General features: G+C 43.7%; 1 protein-coding gene across 1 annotated transcript in view; it reads right to left on the bottom strand.

The window, feature by feature from the left end:
* Positions 1-17,626, bottom strand: part of sntb1 (syntrophin, basic 1) — a 30,415-nt gene extending 12,789 nt beyond the window's left edge. Inside the window, exons 1-2 of the mRNA XM_035638928.2 lie at positions 16,859-17,626; positions 5,739-5,991 (exon numbers count right to left, since the gene is read on the bottom strand). Of these exons, the coding sequence (XP_035494821.1) occupies positions 5,739-5,991; positions 16,859-17,393 (788 nt within the window). The 5' untranslated portion in view covers positions 17,394-17,626. The remainder of the gene's footprint in view (positions 1-5,738; positions 5,992-16,858) is intronic.
* Positions 17,627-19,574: the final 1,948 nt, after the last annotated feature.

Raw genomic sequence — 19,574 nt, 5'->3', positions numbered from 1 at the left:
TCACGGAGCATAATGCTGTGTGCTGTTCCTTCATATTGCAGCATCAATACAGTCAGTGTCCGCGTCTGTGCAGGAAAACCAAGGGCAAAAATACCGTGAACAGGTATGTTAAAGCAAAGGTGCAATGGCCACAACTTTGACACACAAACTCTTAATTATTTAGCTAAAATGAACTTCAGCGCTTGTTTCTGATACAAAAAAACAAACAATCTAGCACGTGTTAGCAGCCCTCCGGTGTCCAGGTGGTGACGGTGTTTTTAAAAAATGAAGAAAATACTCCAAACCCAGGATGCTTTCACCTCTGCGAACATGCTTTCTTTGCATGTCCGCAGAGCTGATGAGCCCGAGTGAATGTGATGAATCTGCTCCTCCATAATCCCCTCAGAGGCAAGAAAGATCGTCTAGATCAGTTCTAGGTGTGTTAGTCTGGGTACAAAATAGATCAGAGTTGATCAGGGACAGGCCAGGGACGAGCAGCAGGAGAGGAACCGGGGCCGGCTCCGAGATCAGAGGTACGTTTGGCAGAGGACGGTCTTTACAGATGGTGTCACATCTGGTATAACTCACGTTATGACTCACGTTATACCAGAACTTATCTGCCATTTTCTTGCCAAGGCGTGGAGTGACTTTGAGGCTAAGTTATCTCATCTCTTGCATACATGACACAGGGAATCGCCTGGGGGAACCAGCGCACGGACAGGAAGAGGTGGATTTGAATGTCGTCTGGTCGTCCTGCTTGCGTGAAGACTTGATCAAAGGACAGTTGTTCCCGACAGGATTATCGCTTCATACAGTACAGCAAATATGTATTCAAGCTCGGCAGCTCTGTTCCAGCATGCAGATAATGTGCAATAATTGTATTCCAAATTTTTGTCTTGATGAACTCTTTATGTATACATTACAGTTCCATAAAAAAAACCCTGTGCACTATTGAATGGGTGTCACAGAGAACAGGAAGACACAGCGCAGACGAGCTCCAACCAGAGCTGTTTCTACTCATTGGATGAATGAAGTCTTGAGTCAGAGCAAAACTGGCGTTTAAGTCTAAAATCTTAAAAATTCTAGTCGGCTGCAAGTCCATCATGGGTCCGAATTCTGACAGTAAATGTTTTGACATTTGAACATTTTCTCTTGAAAGTTGCGTTAAAAGCATTTTTTTTTTGCGTTAAAAGGCCCTAATAATTAAATATTCAAGGTATGTGGTCATGCAAGGCGCGTCTGTTGCTCCATTATTTATCGTCTGTACTGCTCCGGAATGTTACAGGAGCTAACTACAGTATAAAGTTGAAGCACCGGTGCTGCACAGTAATATATCCTGTCGGGCTGAGTCCGACACTGAACTCTAATGACGCTCAGCGTTAATAAATAATCCTTCGATCAACAGAGAAGTAATGACGAGCTATTCTGATGGTCAACTAATCTTTGAGTTTTGAACTGTAGGTCAGGCGAAATGAGTTATTTGAAGATGTCACTTAGGAAACTAGATGTTTTATAGGTTGAACAAAACAACTAGGACTTAATTGTGGTTCCATCAGCTAAACAGGCATATTTTCTAAAATGAGAAGTCTTCTCAAAGTTCCCTCAAGGTCCACAAACATTTCACAGCTCATTCACAGGCATCGTCCTCCCAATGACAGGTAAATCACCTTGTAAAAACTGAAATGTGAAATGAATGTGGAATTAAACTCTTTGCTTTCTAGATTCTTGGTCCCATGTGAAGTTCTTGGACAGCTTGAGTTTCAAGTAAGTGAAGTGCAACTCCTATTTGTTTGTGGCTTACGCCTGACGTCAGTAGAACTGTTGGTCTCACACCTCCAACACTGATCAGTGTGTAAATACGGCATTTGTCCAGTGTTGACAGGCCACACAGGACCCTCCCTTGGATGATCTACAACCTACTGCATATGTCTACAACCAAGAGCTTTTTCAGTTGCCTCTCGCTGTTAAGACGGAGTAAATATCTCCGTCTCTTTCTCTCCTCCACCGCTTCTCCCTTCAATGTCATTTTTCTAAATGTCATCTGTCCCTCGTATGACAGAAAGCCGCACTGTATGTCCTCACATACACTTTATGTTAGGTCGAGGGAAACTTCTTCAGCCATTCCAGTCGAAATCAAAACTTCTCCTTATCCCAGAGTAAAAAAAACCAACACAAAAAAAACTTCTCTTCCACCTTTCCTCATTTGTTCGATCCTTTCAGGCTTTAAAACACTTTAAACAGCATCTGCTGAGATGAGGAGAGGAAAGCCTCAGAGAGATGCAACACGGCGCTGAGTATAGTATTTCACTGTCACTTAACTAAGAGCCTTTGGAACCATTCCACTTCTGAAACCAAAATAAGAAAAAACAGAGAGTAGGTTTAGTTTTGCTCCGAGGTATTTATCTTTCTAATGCAAACATGACAATGTGACGCCACCTTTTTCAGCTTCATGGACACAGATTAAACACCGCAAACCACGCTCAACATTGGGTCTCCTCCAATTCGAACATTTACTAAATATTTACTAGTGAGTCAAAGGGGGATTTGTCCTGGCTGCAAGAGTAAGGAAGGAAGTTCATATATTAAAAAAAAAACCCTCACTAGTCAAGGTCAATTTGGCCGAGGACTTTGTGTGAGTCTGCGAAGCTGCCCTTAAGCTTTGTAGGAGCACGAGGCCGTCTGTTATCTGTCCGAAGCGAAAAGACTTCTTGTAAAACCGACTGACCGATAAAGTCAAAGTTGCAGCTAATAAAGTGAATGTTCAACCCTCTTGTGCTCTTAATACATCATCCAAGATTTGTGAACGAGCTGGCCAATGTTTCAGCGAACACTCTGTGGGCGTTTTGAAAGTTATGATTCGATGTTACTGCTGATCTGTAAAAAAAAAGAAAAAAAAAGCATATTTCAATTTTCAGAAAAAAATGGTTTAACTTTGTTGGTCGGTTAGTTCTTCCGTAAATCTGTGTTTTATTGTTTTTATATAGACCCATTTCACTCTATTCTTATGTCTATGGGCTGCTGTTACAGCCCCATTGGCCTCAATAAAATATTATCTTATCTTAGTTGCACACATGATATTCTCACCAGCATCTGTAAAAGATTTGGAACTATATCAAAACTTGTACATGTCGAACATTTTCTGAACAAAATAGCGTCATTGGGTCAATTTTGAAAAGCTTTTTCATTTCAAGATTCTCATAAATGGAGTTGAAATTGTATCCACAGGCTGCAGAATGTTTCATCTCGTGATGTCACGTGTGGCCAAAGCTGAATTACCAGCCCGGAAAGCGTGGCAACTGTCCCCGGGCCCCACGGCCCAAGCGTCACTAGACTTTTATTTCCTTTTTTTCCCCTTGCAATTAGTCTGGGGTTATATAATAAACTGCATCTTTGTTTGGAGTCAGCTGACGTGAAGAAGGTCTCGAGGTGGATCCTGTTTTATTGCCTGATCTCGAGGTCCTGCCAGGTGTCAAAGCCTTGGCCGCTCTCTCTGCGCTTTCACAGCACACTAATTGAATCGATGAATGTCGCTCGTTTGATCCATACGCAGAGAGAAGTGGAAAAAAATCAACAGCCTGTTTGTTTGTCAACCAGCATAGTGCTCGGAAGTTACAAGAACTGCTGTTCGTGAAGAAATCGCTCTGAACCACATTTCCGCTTGTGCGTTGTTGAGACATAACCTTTTCGGTAAAGGAGCATTGCAGATGCCAGCTGTTTCCACCTGCATCCAGTTTTCGTGTCACTACCTCCGTAGTTGATGCACAAACACGCATGAATGGTGTTAATATTCTCAGCAAACCCGGGCGCCGAGTTTTAATCCAGCGGGGGCCTTGGTGCTAGTTTTTGCCCTGAGCTCCCCCTTTCATGTTTATCAAGCCATACTCAATTTTTGATGCTCTTTCCCAAAAAAAAAAACCCACATCTCTGACCTGATGATGAGTCTTGACGGTGCTCACACCGCCCCAAGCAAACGACAGAGCGTGTCAGTCGGTAACTTGCTCGACAAAACTTTACACATTTGCCACTAAGGAAATGTGACAATTGCATTTACATCTGCTTAGAGCAATGTATCCTTTTCTTCCTCTGGTGGTAGATGGAACAAGTTTTGCCGCACAGTAACAAGACAAAAGAAAACCTGCAGTTTCCATGTAAGATGTTCTGCTTTTTCATTTCTGTGTTTGTTGTTGTTGGCTTGTGTGCATAAGAATTCACTTCTTCTTTTTTGTTAGTTTCAGTGTCAAACCATCTAACAACTTCTGTAAAGACAGAGAACGCTGTCAGTCTTATCACTTGACTTTGATGTTCCTTCCATCCTGTGAACCTCTGAAAGTTGCTGAGGTTTCAACTTTCTCCCACTTCTTACATCGTACACATGCAGAGGGTGGAGGAACAGCAGGACACCGACACACAGGGAATGGTGGTGTGTGAAAAAAAGGCGAAAATTAACCGAGTGACAGGGAGAGTGAACGACGGGAAGGCGATGCAGATGGGAGAGTATTGATTCAGACGGACAACAGAGAAAACACTGTGGACAAGAGAGAAGAAAAGAAAAGACAGGCAGGTGGCTGGGAGAAGACAAAAGAAGCCGCAAAGCAAACACAAGCAAGAGATTGAAAAACACCAAATAGAAAAAAAAGCAAAGACAAAAAGTGTGACAAGTGGGAAGGGAAACAACATGGTGAGAGGAAAACAGAGGGAGAGACAACTAGGATAGAAAGCACACTTTCATAGTGTGACACCAAAAAAAGCAGCAGGAAGAAATCACTATCGTTTCTGTTTTTCTGTTCCGATTCTGTTTGATTGGGCCGTTGCCATACCACCAACTAATTAACTTGAAGACTCCTCCAACGGACCACCCCCCGCCGACCGAGAATCACCTTAAGCGCTACTTCAAACGCCCGTCTTAAAGGAAAAAGGGAATTTGGCCGTAACGTTTTGGAGAAAACACTGTTGAGCGATGCCTTCAGGATATCAGAAGAAGCTGCAGACCCAGGGGACGACTTTTTTTCTACCCTCTCACTGTCACACTGTCGAGTGGAGCAGCAGAGGAGAATTAGTTAACCTTTGATTAAAAAAAAATTAAAAATTAATTGGGGTTTGCCGCTACGCTCACGTGACATATTTTCTAATTGCATCATACTGTATATCCAGTGCATCAAGTTCATATCGGTGCCGTGCTCACAGTTGGACTGAAATTTGAACTATTATTCTGTGTAAGAAAATATAATAATAATGTTTTTCCCTCTGCAGGGGTTGCCATCATTTCCCATGGTGCACCAATGTCCATGATAACCTTTTAAAATAAGAATATTGATAACTGACATAGAGTCCACAGACAACCCCTGACATGTAGAAACAGGCCAACATCACCATTTTTTAATCAACAGTTCATTTAAATTCCAGGTTAAACATTGTATTGTCATTTAATCCCATTGACGTGAGGGGTTGTATGAACACAAATGTGCACAAATGTTGCTCCCGGACATTCTCTGGAACTTTTCCCGCCAGTTACCCAAGTAAATTTTCCGGAAAAGTGAGCGCAGCAAGAAAATCTCCAGAAAAATTAACAAAAAAGATCATATCTGAAAAGAGCTTATGGTTCCTGGCTGAGGTTAAGGGGGGGCGGTGGGTAAATGTTAGTTATGAATTGGTCGTGGTTAATGTTAGAGTCAAGGTTCCACAATGAATGGAAGTCGGTGCCTTACAGGGATAACTGAACAAACGAGCGTGGGTGTGTGTCTCCTGTGCTTCTCACCTACCTGTTCTCGGGGTCCGGCGTGGTCATGGCTCGGGTTACACAACACATCTTGAGTGGTATGCACCTTCTGTCGCCCTGGAGCGACAGGGAGGGCTGGGTAGGGGAGCTCGGAGGGTCCGACGAGGAGGAGGAGGAGGAGGAGGAGATGGGAGGGCTGCCGATGCGCGGGGACTCAGGAGGGGGGGTTTCCCAGCCGATCTCCGACACGGGGGAGCCCTTCTTCACGTACGGCGTGGCCTCCCGCATGTACTTGACTGGGTAGGAAAGCGGGGACAAAGTGATTTTCAGTGCACAGCGAGCTATGGTATAGTTTGAACAAGGACGTGAAAATAGCACATTCTGAGATTGAAATGTTCTGCAGACACTTTTGGCCATGGCAGGGGGGTTAGTTTGATAACATGCATTGGCTGAATATAAATGTATAAAACATCAAATTGTTTTACGTACGGGGAAATCTTTCACACAGTGTTTCAACTCCTTGATCATAACAGAAGATATTAACTGCTCTTTTTTTTTTTTTAAAAGTCCACCAACAGAAGACATGTACATTGTTTTGGTTTTCAGTGAATCACAAAGTATGTCCAAAGTATGAAACAACCAGACGAATCACAGTTTGAATTAGAAACCCAGATCTCACTGACTGCTTTGAGAAAGCGTAAAAATAGCCAGTCATATTAATATGGAGGCTGGCTGTGTAACTTTCTTGTGTACGAGAAGTAATGCTCACCGGACGTCTGTCAAGTCCCAGAGCTCACAGTCGGACTATCTACCCCGACAAATCCGGTGGACTAAATCTATTATGTTTTCCTGCGTTGGTCCCGGCGGATTCACCCCATTAAGTGAAAGTATGTCGTTCACTTTTGTTTCTATCACTCTCTTCTTTGCCTCCACCAACAACAGGGCACTTTGAGTTCTCACAGTAACTCTGCCGTTCCACTACCTGGGGAAAGGGACCAGGGGACAAAAAACTAAACAAAAGCACTATCTTCCTACTGTTTTGGTTGCACAGCGACAGATGCACTTCCTTTGTGCTGCGAATTAAACCTGCTGTTAAATGTCAACAACAACATTTACTTCATGATGATAAGTTACAGCCAGAACTTGTTTATTGCCACTTAAAGTTGTGAAGAATAAAAATAATAGAATTAAAATTACACCCAAGGCCACGGACATTTTTTGCAACATCATTTAACACAGAGGTTAACTATGAATTTGTGCAGAAACTAAATTTGACCTTGTAGTCATCTATTGACGTACAACCCAAATGTATATGAGCTCTAATATGTAAACTGTTTGTTGTTACAGGTCAGAGGGAAGATGTGAGTATAGCACAGATGTTCAGATACAGAATGTTTTCAATTTTTTTTTCTAACAGATTTAGTGTCTTGCCCGAGGACACATTGGCATGCGGACTGGGGAGAAGCGGGGATCGAGCCGCCGACCTTCGGGCTAGTGGACGACCGCCTCTACCTCTTCGGTCACAGCTGCCCAGGAATACAAATATATAAATGATGCTTGAACTCACAAAAGCCACTGGTCCACAGGTTCAGTTTTGCATGAAAGGCTGAGTGGATTTTTTAAATGACACAGTAAAATCAATCTGTTATTGTATGATTAAATGATATGCAAATGAGGCCGTTGGCCCTCTCCGCTTCCAGTTTGAAAATGATCACAGCAAATGTCAAAATGCCAACGGCCAAAACAGACTGGCGCGGCTCTTCACCTCAGTTAATGTCACAAAATGTGAGTATTTTTTTCCGACAATTCAAACCTGGCCTCTGCCGCCGCAGGCACTTGTGGCATGAAGAAGAAGAAGAAGAAGAGAGTCAAGGCACCGAAAACAATGAGAGCTCTCGATATTTCGAGACCCGGTCGCAGATCACGCTGCAGGGCCTGGACCTGGGAAACTTTCCCAGCAGCAAGAACAAAAAGCCTTACTTGTAAAAGTCAAACTCTGAATCAGTGGAGGCTTTATGACTATTCTCAATCCCTCATGCTTCCAGGTTTGAGCGAGGGATAAGAAAAGAGAAGTCAGGACACATGTTTCGATGGAAGAGGGAAAAAGTGGGCGCTTAGCACACCCTCTATGTCCTGAATGTTCTGAATCCCTGGTATGGCCCGGATGTTTAATTGGCATATCCCACTGTACGAGCTGCGTATAATTGGCATATGGCTGGTGGCATTTGTAATCCAGCATGTGAACTATTCTTGAGAAGAAAACACTATAGACCCCAGAGACGGCGTAACAAGCCTAACCGCCAACCTGTGGAGGAGAGAGATGACAGGCTGACACATAACACTGAGGAGGAGACGGGGTGATGTCCTCAATAGGACCCACAGAGACAACGTGATCCAATTGCACAGCAGAATAACCCACTGAGTCATAGCAAATAAATAAAAAAAGTGAACAATGGCTGAGAGATTAGGTTCAGATTAGGGTCAGAGGATTAACACGAATGGACAGAGAAATCGTTTTTTTGACACAACACTGGTGACTCCCACGTGCCCTTGTATTATGTTCTGTCGGGAAGGTTTGGTCTTTTGTATTCACTCCTGTTCTGCGATGTGAGCACTCTAAATTGGCTCTGTAAGGTACGACAGCCTTCGCCTGAGTCTTGGACTCTAATCCACAGCCGCAAAGTCTATTCTGTAGCCGACGTCCTCCTGAGAAATGTAACCACACGTCTGGGCTGTGGCGGCTACGAGGGCACCGCGTGGGGAAACTCACGCAAACTGTAATTGGTCAGCAGAACTGCTTGTGTTTCTGATAACAGACAGTTCTTTTTTTTAAAGTCTCAATTATTTTTTTTAAAAGATTCTCCATCCTTCCAATCACTGCGATCAATGTAAATCGGCGACTGCCCATAAACAGTGTTGAAACAAGATGAATCTTCCCACCTTCAAACCTTGTCATGAAGTTAATGAAAGCATGTAAACACACTTACCGTTGGGAGGATAAGACCCAATCAGGTATAGCACATCCATCTAGTGCTGCAGGGCTGATTTCAACAGGAGAAACAAGACGCAGAGCTATAAATCACAACCTGTGGCTCTCGGCACCCCATTAACCTCTTGCAGTTACGATAAATTATGGCTGTGGACTTCACAAGGCCTCACGTATTACTATGAGGAGTGTGACAAAGACAAAGTGATGGAAAATGGAAAGTGGCACTGAACAATCCCTCTAATGATAACAATAAAACAAATCTTATAAATTGATTATTTGTCATTTATCAAGCAAAAATAATATTCTATAGAGTCAGGATCCAAATGTGAGTATTTTTTTTTCTTTATCTATTCTTATTCTTAGGTTTGTTGATTCAGAACAAAAACAGCCGTTTAAAAATGTGTTTTTTTGATGATCTTTGACACCGTGATAAACCTTGTTTCCAACATTTCATGGGCTAAAAGCTGTTTTTTAATTATTGACATACAGAGCAATAATGAAAACGAGCGTCAGTTGCTGCCCTGTAATGTAGAGAAAAGATGAGAGGAGATTGACCTTAAACAAGAGGAATTTCAAATGATACGGCTATTATGTCACCACACAGCACCTTCTACATGTCTATCTTCTCAAGTCTTTATCAATGTAGTTGTTCATTCACAGTCCACTCACTGAACTGACTAAATTGAAAAGAAATACAGCCATTATAAAAAACAAAACTTTTAGTGGGTCATTTGTTTTCCGTTAACATTTACAAAGACAGCCTGGAAGGAGGAAATATAAACTCATTGACTGTGCCCAGGAAAAGTGTTTCCAGCGGAGGGGAAAATAAATGGGGCGGAGTCCATGTGATCATTACACTGGAAGTGAGTAAATGTATGTGCACTCCCCCCCCCGGGGTCATGTTTTTATTCCATTACAGCAACATGACAGCCAACTCCGCGCAATAACCTCAATGGCACGTTAAAAGAACTTGCAGAGGTTAGAGCTGCCTTCATTTGAGACCGAGCTTCGAGCTGGCTTGTGATTACATAAGTCACACAAAAAAACCGTCTGTCTGATTTCATTTTGCATTTTTCCGGCTCACGCTTGAGACAAAGAGAGGACAAGCATAGGAAGGAAACAACTGAATCTTTTTCTTTACTGTGACTCCCACTCATTTGGCGGTTACCATTACAGTAGACCAGCTGTTCAGGTGCCCAATAAAAATCCCATTCACCACTCTCAAAAGCTGTTTGCTGATTTGTGAACTCCACCGAACCCCAATTACTTACACGTTTGACATAAGACGCACTTTATTTAGGTGTGAGAGTTTGCTGTGTTGACAGGGCAGCAAGCAGAGTTTAGTTTCCACCACAAAAATACACAAAAACACACTTGTTCAGTCATACTCGTCAGCATACCCCCCCCCCCCCCCCCACACACACACACACACACACACACCCACCCCCACACACACACGTGTACGGTTTTAACAATATTCGATGAGGTCTTAAGTCATTGGACTTTGTACCATAAGCTCCCAATTTTGGGGGGGGGAAAGGAGCAAAAGCCTTCCTCTCACTATTAAACCTGTGCGAGAAAGATTAGAAGGTTTAACATTTTTAAGTTAAGTTGGAAAGAGAGCGGACAAGGGCAAAGAGGCAGGGGAAAATAAAGCGGCTGCTCTGATTGCAGAATGAATGCCTCCACTCCAGCAGTTATCTGGATACTACAGCAGCACAAAGGGCCTTTACAAATCCAGCCTCGGGCCGTCTTTTTGTTAAGTCTGGACCAATATCTCAAAGAGTTCAAACATCTTCTTAACTGAGCAGTGAACAGTAACTACGGTGACACTGATCTTTGAACTCAATGTCAAACAGTTACTTTACCCACTGCTGGCACAAACCTTTGACTGAAGAAACAGTAAAAGTGAGCTGACACTCTCTTTTGGGGAAAAGACAGAACACCATAATGTGTTGTTCTAGCTGTAAATGGGACCGCGGCTATGTGAATGAGGGAATCAGTATACGTCTGGTAGTACATGTGCTGCAAATGTAATCTGTTAAGATGTACAGAACTGAATTCTAAACAAAGAAAGGGAAAAGAAAGATGAGTAGTGCTCGTAGCTACAGCACAGTATGTTTACATCTGTTACAATAGTGATATCTCCGACTCTTTAATATGTTAATCAAGGGGAATCAGGGAGGCATTGTTTACATTTTTGAAGAGTTGTGGACAGCAAATCTGCCGTCATGTGAGAGCAAAGATCGACAGGCTTAAACTGAGGTGGGGAGTAACAAATGGTCAATTACTGTGTTCATAAGAGAAACATGGTATAAGTTCATCATCTTTAAATCCAAAACATTAGCAAACCAACTTTGTCCAAGGCCAAAAGTGTGATGGCACAAAGACACTTCTCGCAAAAATAAATGTGGAAAAAAATGAAAGGCATGATTCCTATCTTCCTGATCATCAAACCACACAGCTGTGTGCAACACGTTCCATATGGCATCAAAAACCACCATACTTGCTCCAAACCACAACCAAAGGAAAGTGTGAGCGCAACGAAATGCTGCTGACTCATAGACAATGTCAGGGATTCAAGAGAAATCAGTGAAGCGTTTATTTTTTCTTCTTCATTTTTTAATTTCCTAATTGAACGGTGAAACTGCAGTATTTCTCCAGTGTCGAACAGTTCAGTTCTGTGATAACCATCTGATGAAAAATAGAGCGAAACGAACACAATGATCACACCTTGTGGGTGTGGGGGGGGGGGGCGCAAAGGAGTTTTTGTCTTCCTCAAACAAAGCTGACAGGGAAAAACAGATGAGCCACCGCTTTTGTAGTGGCTGTATAAACATCCACCGAGGAGAGGAATGAATGATTCATTCTATTATCTTCACCACAACAATCGCTACTGCGACTCCACTCGTTGTTATTATCATCACCACCGCCATCATCCGCTCTGAGTCAGGCTCCGCAGACAGTAGCGGAGGAGATGATAGCTTCCCTAATGACACCAACAGTCAGCTGGTATAGACACATCCATACTACAGACACATACTACTTATCTTTTTTCCCTAGACTACACTGCTGAGTAAATCTGATTACGCCCATCAACATGCTCATGTCGGCACATGCTCATCCACACACACGCACACACACACACACACATCCAGATGTCAGGTGATGACAGGTACGGCTTGTTAAGGGTTCAACAGGAGAGCTGACTCATGTCCTGTCTGCTGTGGTTTGGCAGATGTTCTTCTCTGACTTTTCATTATTGATTTCTTCTGCTTCCTTATTTAGACTATTTGGACCTGTCTGGCTCTCGCTCGGAAATACATCTGGCGTAAATAGGTCCCTCGGTATTTCCAGTTTCAACAGCTCACAATTCCTACTTATCCATTCTGACCAAAAGCATCTCAGTTATTTCAACATGGCTCCTGAAATTGACATAAATTGACATAGCTTGGCAGCCATAACTGGACACGACGGGCCTTTTTCAAACTTTGGATTTCCTCCATGTTGAAGCATTGTGCTTTTTGGTTGTAGTTTTGAGTAATACTCAGCATGTAAAGTTTTTGGAGGGTTGTGTCTTTTTTTTAAAAGTTTTATTGAACTTTCCAAAACCAAAAACACAACAGCAAAAAAGATGCAGTGAGTTTGTCTCCTTGAGCTTTATGTGCAACTGGCAAACAACCTGCAGGAGTATTAACCCTTTCTATTGCTGGTTATTAGGCCAAGGTCAGGAACTACCCATTTGGCAACTGGTGTAAACACTGAGATACGATTCCATTTACATGGTTCTTGTTTCAAAATACATAAGCTGGATATTTTAAAAAAGGAGTTGGGAGTTGTGGAGATAACGTTACTTTAATTATGGACAGTTGATTAAGTCTACTGCCAGAAAATGTGATTTCAGGGCGGAAAAATCTCTGGTTGCCAACTAGAAATGAGGAGGCTGCAGTCGTGTTCCTCTGTAGATGTGGAAAGCTGCTCTTTCCAAGAAAATGGACAAATGATTATCATTATTATTATTTTTTTGTTTGCTGAAGTAAAAGACGACCCAGTGCATCTAGTTTTATCGGGACGTGGTCGCACCGATGAAAAAAAAGGTCAATCTCAGGCATCATTACAGCTGGGGAACGTGCAGCTGAACTGGATGAGTCGCGAGGACAAATGCTCCCGGGTGAAGTCCAACAAGAACACGCTTTTGACAGATAATGTTATGCAGGTAAGTTTTTGTAGTGAGCAAGCTAATAGCCAAGAAGCCCAAACCTCAGACGAGGGAAATTTGTGAAGCCACGTTGAATCTGCAAAGCTGCTAAATCTGAACATGAAGTCAAATTGTTCGAAACTAAGAACTGTTGCAGAGCAGATTACCGATCTTCTACAAGATACTGAAAAAACACTGAAGGACACTACAAGAAAGATCAAGTTTTTTTCTTTCTTTCTGACCAACCTTACGACCCCTCTAGACATTATTGTGGAAATAGGATTACTGTCGAATTTGATCCCAGGAAGGAATTGTTATCTTTGAGAGCCACGCATGCTGTGGCAAGTGAAACTGGAAAAGGGATATCGCTGCATTTCCCGTCTCTGCAAGAACAAAAGCCTTTCTGTGACATGTGAATATGCTGGTGAGTTTGCAGGAATTTGATGGCAGATTTCAGGACATGAAAAAAAAAGAAAAAGGAATTAAATATATTTGTTAAGCTAAGGCACATTGGCTGTGCAACCAGCCAATGTGCCTGCCAGAGCTGCAAAGCAACAACAAGCTCAAAGCTACGACCTCCATCTGCTCGAGCTCTATACAGTGTAACTATGTCCTGAGGATTTTCCCACCATTCTGCGGAGACACGCACTGGAGGTCGCATCTCTGTTTGGGACACTCTACTGCTGTGAGCAGTTCTTTTCAAAACTGACTGTTGCAAAGACTTGGTTCTACCCAGGACCCACCTGAAAAGCTATAACTGCAAGCAGCAGCATCATCATCATCACCATCATCTGACATCAGACACATCAACAGAGCGAAGCAGCAGTTCCATCAAATTCATTTACAGATGCTCACAGATGTAACAATGATGGCGGACTTTAGGTGATTTAGGTACATGGTCCTGGTATTGTGAATGTCATGTCTTAATGAGACTCCTAAGCAGAAACGGAACCATTGATAATGTCATTGACAATGGCAATTTTGTCCAGGTCGTCCCTGTTAGCTCACCTGAAAAAATCTTAAAGGTGAACGTCAAGTTTAGTGTGTACTGTACAATCTTTAGGGCTTTATTCTGTAACAAGATAAGACGTGTAACTGTAGGGTTTATTCTTTTTCCATTAGAATGTAACTGAAGGCATATTTCACTGGGCCACTGGCTGTGTTTGCCAGGAGCTCTGTGACTCAGCTGCAGAGGCTTGATGGATCCTCAAAAGGGAATTGACTCGGGGCTCGTCCGACCACACACTGAGCCACTGAGCAGAACCACAGTGTGTGCATCTCTGACATGGGTGCTCGGACCCCCGCTGATTTATTTGGACATCTTTTTGCTGTTGCTGTTGTTGTTGTTGTTGTTGTTGTTTCCAACCAGTGCATCAATTTGCTGCCCGTCTTACAGCCTACATCAGGCGGGAGTGAGTGGTTGCAATACATTTTTCATTCACTCCATCTCCCTGATGAGTTTCAAGACGGCTCGTCGGTGCCAATGTAAAACAGACCGATTACAAACTCACCTGTGCAAAAGCTCTCTTGTACACACACGCAGACAAACTTACACGCAATGCTGAAATATACACTGCACTGGCTCACATTCCTCTCCCAGGAGACTCGTACTATCTCCTACCAGTAACACACAGTCTGCTTCTCTCACATCTTAAAGGGTGGCTAAGTAAAAAAAAAAAAAGAATTCTTAGGCTTCACATCTCACCGCTCACATCTTTTAATTTTGAGATGAAAGTCGACGAGCTTATAGTCCCATGTTTGCTATCAGTGAATCAGTGGAACCCGTCGTAAAAAAGCACTTTTGTCATTTTGCATTCTTCCTCTTCCTTTCACCGCTTTTCCCAGCAGGAGTGCAGTTGTGCTGAACCACTGTGTCGCCCCTCAGTTAACCCGTACCGTCACCTGTATATCAGCCTCTTAGCCTCCCTCATTAGCTCTCCTTCTATTTCGGTCTCCTGCTGTATATCTCTCTCTCCCTCGCAGCATTTTGCCCATCACATTCGCACGTCAGCTCCACCCCCTCCTTTTTCTTTCTCTCTCTCTCCTGCGTGGTACATCCCTTCTTCCCTTATTTCTTATCTCGGTAAGTTTACAGCTGGGACCTGATTTTTCTCTCTGCAGTATAACCCCCTGTGTCCCCCTGGGAACACTCATCACCGTGTTTACGTGTGTGTGTGTGTGTGTGTGTGTGTGTGTGTGTGTGTGTGTGTGTGTGTGTGTGTGTGTGTGTGTGTGTGTGTGTGTGTGTATACAGGAAAGAGAGAGAGAGAGAGAGAGAGAGAGAGAGACTTTGTTCTTACTATCTTGGTTCAAGCAAGGCTCCTCACAGGAAGTCTTCGGAGTGGAACCTTCCTGCCATCAGCCTAATTGTCATCTTCACTTTTGGCTAAAAACAACTTCAAAACACCAACTTTGCTGCCCCGCTCCTGCTCCTGTGAGCGAGTGAGTGAATGGTCTGTCTTAGAGACAAGTGCATGAGGAGGTAAATATCAGTTTGAAACATGGGTTTCTCACATGGCACCTCTGACAGCTACATTACAGAGAGAGATGGAAACTGTGACTTTGTAGATTAATGAGAAAACAAATTACATATGATTTTTTTTGTAAAAGCTGATGCAAGGGGGAAAAGGTTAACTTTCCTTTTCTCAGCTCTTATCATTAACCAGTAGCTCCTTTCATTGATAGAAAAATGATGATGAAGAAAATAAATCACATCCTACAGCAGAGCTTTTCAATCAGAGCCACGCTGCTCTTTATTCTATTTGTCTGATCAGAAAACTTGCGGCAGCCCACTCTCTCAAGGACCAGAATTCAGAGATTTTAACCTACTGCGGGTTGTGCATGAAAATACAAACTAAACATCAGTCTTGGAAATAGGCAAGAATTCACAACATATCAGGTTTCCTTCACTGAAGGATGAGGCTCCAATGCACAGTAAAGTCCAGAGTTCCCATGGCGGACATAAGAGAGGTTACACGTCCACACTAACGTGTTTTAAAAACAAAAACGATCTCTGTCCAGAAAAGCGTTTTAGTATTTACCGACGCTCGTGATTAGTTGCTTTTACCACCGCCAGTCGGGTCGTGACTGATAAGACCCAGTGAGGAAGCCAGACCATAGGTGAGTGCGTCATCATTTCCAAAGTCTCCAGTTTTGCCCCGTCCAGCAACAACCTAGATTCTGAGTTTTCACACTAAAACAAAGTGAGCAGCATCTCTGTTTAAGGGCCTTGAAAAACTCCAGGGTAATGTGGACAGCTGGCGTGAGAAACAAAGCAAAAGTGATGCATTTTAAAAACTAAAACGTGTCAGTGTGGATATAGCCGAGACTGTTCGGGAGGGTTTTTTTTAACTCGAAGTCAAAAACAAACAGACCCAGTGATTAAATCAGGTGAAAACACACAACAACAAAAAAATCACAAAATGGGTGTTTCTTTAACACTGTCCAGAAGACACAGGACACCTAAGGTTCAGCCAATTAAACTTAAGATCCGAACGAGAGATGTAAAAAATCATTAATCCCGTCAGAATATAACCCGCGTGTCTCCTTACGATGTGACTCAAACTGTATAAGAAGTCAGTTCTGGCCACTATATGCAGATGACCCTGAGGGATGCACTCAGGGGTCGCCATTAACAGGCGACCCAAACTGTCCTTTGGGTCCTTGACTAAGATTACAATTTTGGATTTCTCTAGGTTTGAAGTTTGCTGCAAACATTTTGGGATAATGGTTGGTGCACCACTTGACAAAGGGTCCAGTCATTTAGACGTTCTGAGGCAGAAGCGTTACATAACACGCCTTCAACTCTTATCTCCCCAGGTATGCACAACAATCCTTCAACCAAAACGTATGGCTGCACAAGCACCAACACTCACACACCGAGGCTCCCTGAAATCAGACCTCATCTTGTGAGGCGATGAGGGAAACTTTGGGTCATCCCCTCACACCTACCACCGGCCTGGCCGGCCCGCATTACCTTCCAGGGTCACCTCCTTCCCGGCCCGTTTGAGCGCCTGCACCGCCTCGTCGTGCGTCGCGTCCCGCAGGTTCATGCCGTTCACGGACAGGATGGCGTCCCCGACGTACAGAGCCTGCGTCTGGTCGGCCGCGAGCCCCTTGAATATCTTGCTGATGAGGATGGGCATTTTGTTCTCCTTGCCCCCCTTGATGCTGATCCCGAGCCCCCCGATCTCCTGCTTGGTCACCTTGACGCACCGCTTTCTGTTGGCGATCGCCTCGGGCACTCGCTCCGGGAGGTCCGTGAACGCGGTGCGCACAGCCTGGGCTCGGTTGTTGGAGTTGGCGTTGTTGTTGTCCAGGTAGGACCCGCTGGTGACGCCGTTGGAGTTGACATCGTCGTCGGCGCCGCTCTCCTCGCAGCTCAACGTGAGCGCCTCCTCGCTCAAGTTGGCCAAAACTTTGTGCCACCGCTCGCGCACCAGAACCTCCACAAGTCCACTTTTGGGCACTCCGGAGGAAGCCGCGACTCCCGTCGCGATCACCACCGCCATCTTTGGAGCATTTCTTTCAAATGAGACGCGCCCGAGTTTCCCAGCACGCTCCCACTCATTTGACTTCCACCCCGTCGCCCTCGCGCGCAGGCTGGACTTTGTCCCTCAGAAGTTTTCTGCGGGACTTGTCAGGCGTCCCGACCAACCAGCCCCGAGCCCTTTGGGCGCAAGCTGCCCTCCGCTCCGCCTGCCGGAGATCCTATCCGCTGGGTGGAGTTTGCTCCCCTCGTCGTCAGCCGATCCCATCTCCACGTCCTGCGCGCACAAAAAAAAAAAAAATGTCTTCATCATTTCCACAGAACATCTGAGACGTGACAAGTGATGCAGAGGAAAATGCTGTCACAAGCATGGGCTTGTGCCCAAAACACCCCTTCACAAACCCAGGACTTTTTCAGTTCCACTTGCTCCATGTTGACACAAACTGTCGTGATAGATACTGTTACATTAAATTAAATGCTTTTTAAAAGGAGAATAAAACCATAAGTGTGTATGGGCGGTGGTGCAGCAGTCGTTTGGTCACGTGGAGCTGTACAGGCGACGGAGAACTGAACATTGACATTAGTACAACATGATTCTGAGTGAGTAGACTAAGTCAAAATATCACAACAACTTGACTTTCCAGGCTCTCAAGTGTCCAGCGCGCCGCGCTCTGCTCTATTTGGACGCGTTCACGTACGGTCGGTTACGCGCGTACAGGAATGCGCCTGTGCCGGTTTGGATGTTTCCAAAGAGGGTGAGAGCGTTTTTCCTCGGGAGGTTCTGACATGGAGAGAGAGAGAGAGAGAGAGAGAGAGAGAGAGACCCCCCACTCTGAGGCTTTGCTCTCCGTCTCGATTTATAGTATTCTCCCCAAGGGACATTCGCGTGCCCTGTCAACCCCACTGGCTCGTTAGAGTTCACACCGGTGACGTCAGACCAGTATTATCACTATAATGACTGGAGCTGCAGGGAGCCCTGCACGGTGCTCGGATGGATCGCCCCTCACAGGCATGATGACTCGGGTTCAGGCTCCGTCCGTGTGACTGACAGGGAGGCTGAGGCAACAAAGAGGCAGCTGCTGAGCTGCAGTCACCAGGATGTGGTGATGATATTTGGGAAAACATCGCTCGCCAAACATCTGATTTGATTCCAACGAGGGCTTCAGCATCACTCTCAGCTCTACGCGCTTACATTTGATTTTCCCCTCAGGAGGAGATTTCACAGTGAAGCATCGCACCCACACGATTGAGGTAGACGCTGATTTGTTCGAAATGTAGCCACGCCACCTAGCGGCGACTTTGTGAATTGGCGGTGGTTCTGTCTGGCACATGGTCTGGCCAGACTCTGGCTTTATACTAAAGCCAATAAAAAAAAGAAATTTAAAAAATATTATTTTTAGACTTTATATTCCTGTATTGATGGATGTGTTGCCCCAGAGGAAATAAAGATGCATCTCTTTCATTTTAGAAACACAACCTTAAACCATCTTGTATCTTAGTATTTGTAAATTATTGGTCATTAACCGCCAAGCAAGCCTTATCTCAAAAATTCAACATATTTTGTAATTTACTTAAAAGCACAAGTTTGTATTTTCAGTGTATTTTTGGATTTAAAAAAAGTTCAGGTTGGCGTTTTTCATAGAATATTCAGAAATTTTGCAAAGGAAAGGGGCTCACAATTTTTACTTTGGGGATTCTAACATATAAACCAAAATATGTACAGTGTGTTTAATTTGAACTCACTTCAATGTAAAGGATTTAGTAAGTATTATATTAAAAGAAATAAAGGCATTATATGAAATAATATATATGCCTGTGTTATATATATATATATATATATATATACATATACATATTATATATCACAGGAATGTTGTACAATGAACTGTATGAGACAAGCCTCCTCACATGCCTGCCTTCTTGGATCATTACTACTGAGCTGTACTCATTTTTTTTTTTTTTAGAAGCAGAAATAGTAAGATTATTTTGGTTTAATGAGGTGTGGATTTTTACTTTTATATGGAAATGGGCTCTGAATCAGATTGAATGAGCATTCTTTGTTGTGGTAATGACCTTCAAAACAAACACGCAAAGAAACGGAGAATGCAACCTAATTAAAGGTGGATATTATTTAAAGCACGTTTGTTTCCACAATTTATTTCATTGCAGCAGGGAGCCGCTGCAGAGACAGGTAGTTACACAT

The sequence above is a fragment of the Scophthalmus maximus genome, chromosome 1 (genome assembly GCF_022379125.1).
Source record: "Scophthalmus maximus strain ysfricsl-2021 chromosome 1, ASM2237912v1, whole genome shotgun sequence".
Classification (NCBI taxonomy): Eukaryota; Metazoa; Chordata; class Actinopteri; order Pleuronectiformes; family Scophthalmidae; genus Scophthalmus; species Scophthalmus maximus.
This window is presented reverse-complemented; position numbering and strand designations above follow the sequence as displayed.